The 8,586-nt window shown below is 33.0% G+C and overlaps 1 protein-coding gene across 1 annotated transcript; it reads right to left on the minus strand.

Moving 5' to 3' along the window:
• Positions 1 to 1,775: 1,775 nt before the first annotated feature.
• LOC105120450 (Leucine-rich receptor-like protein kinase family protein) lies at positions 1,776 to 5,314 on the minus strand. Its single transcript, XM_011018645.1, has 2 exons — positions 2,608 to 5,314; positions 1,776 to 2,418 (listed from the first exon to the last, which is right to left on the minus strand). The coding sequence occupies exons 1-2, from the start codon at positions 5,162 to 5,164 to the stop codon at positions 2,012 to 2,014; spliced, it is 2,964 nt and encodes a 987-aa protein (XP_011016947.1). The 5' UTR covers positions 5,165 to 5,314; the 3' UTR covers positions 1,776 to 2,011.
• Between the last annotated feature and the right edge of the window lie 3,272 nt (positions 5,315 to 8,586).

Below are 8,586 nucleotides of genomic sequence, written 5' to 3' on the forward strand. Positions count from 1 at the left end.
AGTTTTTTTTTTTTTTTTTTTGCAAGTGAGGTTCTGGCCTAGCGGTGGGAGGGGCTTGTCCCCTTCCTCCGCACCTGGGTTCGAACCTCACCATGCACGCCTGTCACCCCCGCGGTGCCTTACCTGCTCACTGGGCTTGCAGGATGTTCAGTGGGCCGTGGGGATTAGTCGTGGTGCGCGTAAGCTGGCCCGGACACCCCACGTAAATAAAAAAAAATATATAGTTTTTTTTAATTAACATATTTAATTAAAAATATTAGTGAAATAGTATAATTATAAAAAAAAAATTGATGAACAAATAGTGATTATAAAACATAACTTTTATAGCTTTTTAATAATTAAAAGAGCAACATCTAATAAAAAATATTTAATAAAAAAAAAACTTCCAGGACACACCAATTTTTTTTCATTATAATACCACCAATACTATTAAAAAATATCTCAATAAAAAAAATAACATAAAAAAAAATTATCAATAATAACCCTAGAGTTTGCTAGAAAAAATGATATTTTACGATCATTAAAAAGAGAGAGGGAAAAAAAGTGACCTCACCAAGTAGAGTTTTCAAGGAAGTTAATATAAAATATTAATTATTTATCGGGAGTAGTGTGGTTTTAATTATTTTTTTTAAGTTTTTTTTATTGAAATATATTAAAATAATATATTTTTTATAGTTAATATTAATATATCAAAATAATATGAAAATACTACAAAAATTACTTTGAAGGAAAAAAATAAATAAAAAATAATTTTTTTCAAAAACACTATTAAAATAAAGAACAAAGAATCCAGACCTGTTTATTTTTCATTTTAAAAGCAATTTTTAAAATTTTTATCTTTTTACTTTAAATTAATTTTTTTTGTATTTTCAGATTATTTTGAGATGTTAATGTTAAAAATAATTTTTTTTTAAATAAAAAATATTATTTTAATGTATTTATAAATAAAAAATACTTTAAAAAATAATATTTACTATGATAAAAAAAAAACACCCAAAACTATTAATAAAAACAACTATTTTTTTTTAATATTTCCTTCTTTTATTTTTAATAACAGGGGGTACATGTGTGCACAATGCATATGGACACAGAAGGAACCAGAGTCAAAGCTAGAAGCCGGGCCCATCGTCACCCAACTCATTTATTTCATGCCTAACACCAAGAACACCTTTAAAAATAGTAGTGGCATGGAAATATTTTGGTTTGTGGAGAGTTGCTAACTTTTTAAAGTATTTTTTATTAAAAAATGTATAAATATAATGTTTTTTATTTTTTAAAAATTATTTTTATATCAAAATTAATTTTAAAAAATTAATTTAAAATAATACAAAACCAAATATATCGTATTCAATGGATGGGGCTCGGTTGCTGTGTGAGGGGGGGACCTCCAGACTGCAGTGTATATGGACTTTCTACAGAACTAGTTCTGATTTAATAAAATATTAAATGAAGAGATAACATCAAATTATTTGGGATTCGGTTCGATTCTTGCTTGATTGATAAGGTATGATAGCAGCTTCGTGCACAATACCCCTCTGGATGAGCTGTTGACCCAACAATTGGTTCCAGGTTTTCAAGTATACGCGACCATGGCTGTCTCTTTATTTTATTTCCCCCTGAAGATTCAAATCCTTGTCCTGCCTTTTTCTTTCCTTGTTTTTTTCCCTCTCGGCATGGAAGTTGTTGGGCGATGAACTAAAGGATCTGATCCACGCTGCTTTTGACAACCAAAAAGAAAATAAAAAAGGGCCATGGTTTCGTCGACCAAGCTGGCATTTGACAACAAAATGGTCCATCTGTTTATTGATTTTAGCATCTTCGTCACCCTTACGAGTACCAGAAAGAGTAGAGAAAAGAGAGCCTCGGGTTTCGGCTAATTTTGCAGATTACACACAAGAACTACAGACTCTAGCTAATAGTATACAAGCAATTATGATACATGTTATAGACTAGCATACGGAAATTCTGTCGAAGATCTTCGAACTAGACTGACGCAATCGGGAAGAGGAGTTCATTGCTGATCTGGGTTGTACTTCTCCGTATCTCTCACTTCCTTTCTCATGTTAAGAGCACCATCTTTACTGATCGCAATGCTCACCAGCTTGCACGGCTCAACTGCTTCCAACATTTGGACTACACTTCTCATGGCTGGTCTCATTGCGGGAAGCCTTGCAGTGCAGAGAATTGCAATTCTCAACACCTTGACAGCGTCTTCCTTGAAAGCTTCTGGAATTCTTGAGTCCACTATACTCAACACACTCTGTTTAGTCTTCAATTTGCTGCTGACCCAATCTACTATGTCGGTGTTATCTCCATATTCTGGCTCTATTGCCCTCTTTCCACTCACCAGCTCCATTAGCACCACTCCAAAGCTATACACATCACTCTTCTCGTTCACTTTGTATGTATACCCATATTCTGCAAAATCAAAACGTATCTATGTTCAATTAACTGGATTTGAAGCTAAAATGAAATGCCAAACAAGCCACAATTCCATGATGCTTCAATTAGCCACTTGACACGGGGAGTTTAAAGAGATAATACCTACATATCTTCCCATGAACAAAACTACGAAAAAAATCGAAGTAAAGAGCATAATTTACTTACCAGGAGCTATATAACCATGGGTTCCTGCAATGACTTGGGTGGAGTCCTTGCCACCACTGGCTTGAATCATCTTAGCAAGTCCAAAATCAGCAATTCTAGGCTTGAATAACTCATCCAATAAAATGTTGCTAGACTTCACATCGCGGTGAATTATGGGTCTATCACACCCATGATGTAGATACTCCAAACCCTTAGCTGCCCCCACAGCAATCTCGTACCTCGTCTGCCAATCAAGCTCCATCTTCCTTGATGCATGCAATCGGTCCCATAAGCTCCCATTTGGCATATACTCATAGACCAAAAGGCTTGAATCCTCACTGGTAATGCTGCAATACAACTTCACCACGTTGACATGCCTAATTGAGCTCAAGGTCTCCACCTCTGCATCAAATTCCTTAGATTTTCCTGCCTCTTTTCCCAAAATTGGTGTAGTGCTCCTGCTCTTCTTAGTGCTAGTAGAATTTGCAGTCCAAATATGCTTCACTGCTAGTTCTTTGCCATTGGCTAGGGCCACTCTGTACACGTTGCCGGACCCTCCTTTTCCTATCAGATTCTCTTGTTTAATTGAATCAAGAATCTCATCCTCGGTGAAGGTTAATACATGGAAAGATTTCAAGTCCCAAGATTCTTCCTTCAACGAGCGGTCATGATATTTTTCTCTCTTTTTCAAGTGGTAAAAGCATGCGAGGGAAGCAAGCAAAATCATTGAACCCACAGAAAAGCAAAGGATGAGCGTACGGACCTCCTTGGAGATACTGGATTTAGGGTAGCATCGCTGAAAAGAGCTAATTGTCCGGCTACAGAGACCAGGATTTCCAGTGAAGCTACCATTGTAAGCTTCAATTGATAAAGATTGAGGTATTGGACCAGATAATCTATTGTGGGATAGATCAAGAAGACTTAGTCTCAAAGATGACAAGCTTCCTGGAATATGACCTGAAATCTCATTCTCCGACAAATTTAGAGAATTCAAAGTTGGTAGCTGCCCCAAAGTGGATGGGATTTCACCAGAAAGCGAATTACGAGCCATGCTCACGTCAGTCAGAGAATAACATGAGCCTAATGAATCCGGTATTGAACCAGAGAACATATTGTTTTCCAAATGAAGACTGCTCAACTGCTTGAGTTCACCAATTTTATTTGGAATTTTTCCCGAAAACAGATTGTCATTTAACTGGACTGTAACCAGTGACGTAGCTTTCGAAATCTCTTCGGGTAATTCACCAGATAAGCGATTGTTTCCGAGCAACAATTGACCGAGAGCTTTAGCGTTTCCAATATCAGAGGTCACTGGACCTTCGAATTGATTCATTTCGATGTCAATTATATTCGCCTCCGGCAATCCCCAAATTCCAGCAGGAACCTTGCCAGAGAGCCGGTTGTTGCTGACTCTGAACCTCAATAACGTATTACAGTTTGCATAGCCAGCCGGAATTTCGCCAGTCAAGTTGTTTTGAAGCACGAGAAGCCGAGTCATAGTCCCCTTCTTGCACATATCTGGCGGAATTGAGCCGGTCAACTGATTCTCGGACACATCAATAAAATCAAATTCAGTCCAAGAACCAAGCTTTGGAGGAAGAGGACCTGTTAACTGGTTCTGGTACAACGAAATATTCACAAGTTTCTTGAATTCACCGAACTCTGCTGGAATTTCACCAGAAAGCTTGTTCGCATATAGCTGCAGAGAGACCAAATTGGTCAAAAATCTCAATTCGGACAAATCACCTTCTAAATTGTTCGTCGACGCATCAAATTTTTCCAGCTTTGTCAAGTTTCCAAACCCGACCGGCAACTTTCCCGTCAAGCTGTTGTTGAAGAGCTCGAGCTGCCAGAGATTTCGTAGCTTTACTATCTGAGAAGGAATCTCTCCGGATAGATAATTGTTGCTAAGCTCCAAGTTTGTGAGCTCGATAAGATTTCCAATTTCTTCAGGAATTGTGCCTTCGATGCTGCAATTCGTCATGTAAAGCCAATTCAGTTTTGTTAGCTTGACAACTTCATTTGGAAACGGAGCTCGATCAAATGTATTGTCCCCGACACTTAGAGTAACGAGACCTGTCATGTTTTGCAGTGACTTCCATGGAAAACCGCCATTGAACCTACTCTGGTTCAAATACAGGTGCTGTAATTGACTGAGAGATGATATGTCAGGGAATGGCCCAGTGAACAAATTGTTGCCAAGATCGAGATATTGCAACTTTGTGCAGTTGCTCAAGTAATTCGTGATGGTACCGTGCAAGAAGTTGTAACCAAAAGAAAGCTTATCCAAAGATTGGAGCTGGCATATTGAATCAAGAGGAAGGACACCCTCTAAGTTCTGTCTCGAAAGCTCGATTTCTTTGACTGACTTATCTGAATTACAGGTAATTCCTGTGAATTCACATATGGGTTTATTTGAATCCCAAGAATCAAATACATGAGTATTTGACTTCTTAAGTGAAGTTTTAAGGTTTAGTAGTATTTGAAGTTCATCGGATTTGATCTTGGAGAATAGAAGGAGAAAACAGATAAGAAGCAGAGAAGGGAAGTGTTGCATGGAAGAATAGGCCGTTGACATTTCTGCCGGTGAAACGGATACGATGGTCTGTTTTTGAGGGGACGGGGGATTTTGGAATCAGAGAAGAAGGGTGGAATATGCAGAGGGTGATGGTGCCATTTTAACTTTGATGGCGGGCGTTCACGTGTACTGTGTTTGTGGTTACAGGGATATTTAAAAAAAACTGAAAGAGGCAGCGGATTTACTGTACATAAAACATTTTACTGAATATATGAACACTAAATTCATATCTTCTTTCCATTTAAAAGAAGAACTTTAGGCTAAAGGTTGATGGTAAGTTTTCTTTGCAAAAGCGTATTTTAATATTTTTAAATTCATTGAGATGGATATTTTTTTTAAAATTGCATAGTAAGTTATCATAAATGTATTTAAAATTAATATATTATTGGATGTCATGGAAGGATAGGTTGTATTTTTACTTATAAAGTGTATGATAAAATAATTAATTTAACTTTGTATAAAACAATGTTTTGATTGGCTAAGAGAGGTATTTCTGTCTTATCTTTTTTATTTCCATAGTTAAAATATCTCCTTGTTTTTAGGGTTTAATTTTTATACTTTAAATTTGAGGGTATTTTTGTTATTGTATACTTTATTTTTTTTATTTTATAGAATGAGAGTTAATTTTGTCTTTTAATAAATTAAAAAGATTTAAAAAAAAATCAAAAGACATGCATGCATAGCTATGTTGTTTTTAGATAGTATGACAGCTAATTTCAGCGACCAAAAATTTGTTAGGGTATTTTTAGATTTGTCTTGATGTCTCCATTATTTAACAATGATGTATATAAAAAATAGAGTTCTAGTTTGGTTCTGACAACTATTTCTTTTATTTCAAGCAATTTAAGAAAATCAAAATTTGTTTCAATTTCATCATCTTTGATTTTTTTCTTTTCCTTTTATTTTTGATTTAATACTTGGTTTTCTTATTGATATTTATTTTATTTGAAATCACTTATAAAAATCAAAATTTGTTTCAATTTCATCCTTGTTTGATTTTAAATTGTTTTTTCCATATTCTTTTAATTGTTATCTATGTCATTTGAGATAATTTTTATAATATAACTTTTTCTTACAATTTCACCCTAGATTCTTTTTTCTTATTAGATCTTACCCTTATTCTTTTGTTTTTTTTTTTTTTGCTAGATTTATTAGTTTGATATTTTTTTTATACTCAATTTTATCATTCAACATTAAGTTGATTTAAATTTAAGCTTCTAAGTTGAGCCCATTGAGGAATTTCATGGGTTATTATTTAAAAAAATTAGTCTAACTTAAGAACATTTGTTAAAGGTTGCTCTGGTTTTTCATCATTATTTTAAGTTAATATTTTTTTCAATTTTATTTTTCAATATTTTTTTATTTAAGATTGAGCTTTGTGTTTTTTTTACGTGCTTTCTACATCCTTTTTTTTCTTTGGTTGGGTTATCCAAAGTTTTTGTTTTGTTAAATATATTTTTTCATGATTAATTTTTTTGAATTAATTGATTAAATATACAGATACTCACTTCATTATGTTTTGTTACATTTGTTTTTCCAAAACATTACTCTAGCACACCATGTAATTTATTTCAATGTTGTCTTATTTTATTTTGCAGTGAAATTTAACTCATCTTAACAAACTTTTTTGGTTGTCAGTAATATCCACGGTGGAGTGGAAATAAATCTCTAGCGATCTTTTTTTTTTCTATATAAGTATGATATTAATGAATCATTTTTTTAATTTTATGATTTGTTTTCTATTGTTGCCTTTGATTTGATGACCTGAGTATTATGTTTTTATTATTTTTTAAAAAAACACTATGACAGCCCAACCAGTCCGTTTTTACATTATAAAAAAAATTATATAAACTCAGCGAGTTGCTAATATAGTAGTCACTATTTTTGCTTGGTTATAGTATTTGAAAGGGGCTTTTATTCCTATGTGGTGAAAAACATTACTTTATTGTTTGTTTTAAGACAATTTTTTATTTGTTGCACAGAAAAAATGTTTTTACAGTGATTCATAGCTATGTAGGTAAAAAAAAATTAATATTAAAGTATTAGTAATAACCTACAATTATTATTTATTGAATAACTTATTCATAACATTTGCAGTATTTACGACCCCGACAATCAACATTAAGTGTGCCAAAAAAAACCCATGTGATTGTATTTTTGAAAAATAAAGATATATCTACTTATTTTCCTGAACATTATATTTTAAATAATACAAACAAAGTTCATTTTAAATTAATTACTTTTAAAATCTCAATAAAATATATTAAATAAAACTATTTTAGTTCCTATTTTAAAACTATTTTTTAAATTATATTTTTATTAGATTGCTTTATCATATACATCCTATTCACTTGTCAAACTTGATTATTTCACCAATTTTCTCCCCCACTATACCGTTAATTTACCATACCAGCAAATCACCCAACCTAACAACCCATTGTCTAACCGTGTCTGCCATCATTTAACAACCCCCTGGCATTGTCCCATGTCACCATTTTCTTATTTCTCTAATAATCTTTTTTTAGGTATATGTTCTCCTTCTTTAGGGTTGTATTTTTCCAAGTTTGCAATTGTAGGTACTCCTGATTCTGCTACAGTCTCACTAGGTTCCGCTGTCATTAGTACTTAAAAATGCATTTTTATTAAGATTTTGTATCATCATTTTTCACTTGAAGTGTCAATAACTCCTTAGCTAAAGTATGTTTTATAATAACAAGTCTGGTAATATAAGATAACTTTAATTTATAATAAATTTTCATTTTAAATACAGACATATCTTACAATTCAAATGATTGATTTATGTGATTAACTATTGAAAGTAAAAAGACAAAGAGATGGCTAAGTTTAGAAAAGACATGCTGGTTGAATTTAAATTGGAACACCATTCAGTTATGAAATCATAACCGGAGTTGTAGAACTTAGATTTAGGTTTGCTCTATATGGATGGAAACTTAAGACATAGGTCTAAAACTTTTATGCAGAGTTTAAGATTGAAAAATATCATTTTCAAGTTCAAATTGTAGCAACAACAGAGAAGTCAAAATCTATCCTACAACCCAGACACTGTTTAGTATTCAACCCATATCTCGAGTTTTAGAAGTCCAAATGACCTCAATTTTTTTGTTGCTGGAAAGCTAAGACAATTTCTTAGAACTTTCATAATGATAGTCTATTCAAATTCTGATGTTAACAATGATATTTTGTTTAGATAAAAAGACAAGGATTGTCACCAAGTCAAGATATGGCCACCAACTCAACAATTAGTTAATAAATCAATAGTTTTAAATTTTGGCATATAAAAGGAGTCATTTACCATGCATTTAGACATCTTGATTTTCATATCAAGATCATGTTCTTGCTCTTTTTCTTTATATTTCTGTAATGCTTAAGTTTTGCTTTCATTAATCTTAATTCTTTCTTTG

This window comes from Populus euphratica, unplaced genomic scaffold (genome assembly GCF_000495115.2).
Source record: "Populus euphratica unplaced genomic scaffold, PopEup_1.0 scaffold6.1, whole genome shotgun sequence".
Lineage (NCBI taxonomy): Eukaryota > Viridiplantae > Streptophyta > Magnoliopsida > Malpighiales > Salicaceae > Populus > Populus euphratica.

Bases quoted from the DNA above. Each gene is read 5' to 3' on its own strand.
- LOC105120450 (XM_011018645.1), bottom strand. From the start codon at position 5,164: ATGTCAACGGCCTATTCTTCCATGCAACACTTCCCTTCTCTGCTTCTT. The intron at 2,419-2,607 runs GTAAGTAAATTA...TTGATTTTGCAG, and splicing joins CCATGGTTATATAGCTCCTG to AATATGGGTATACATACAAA.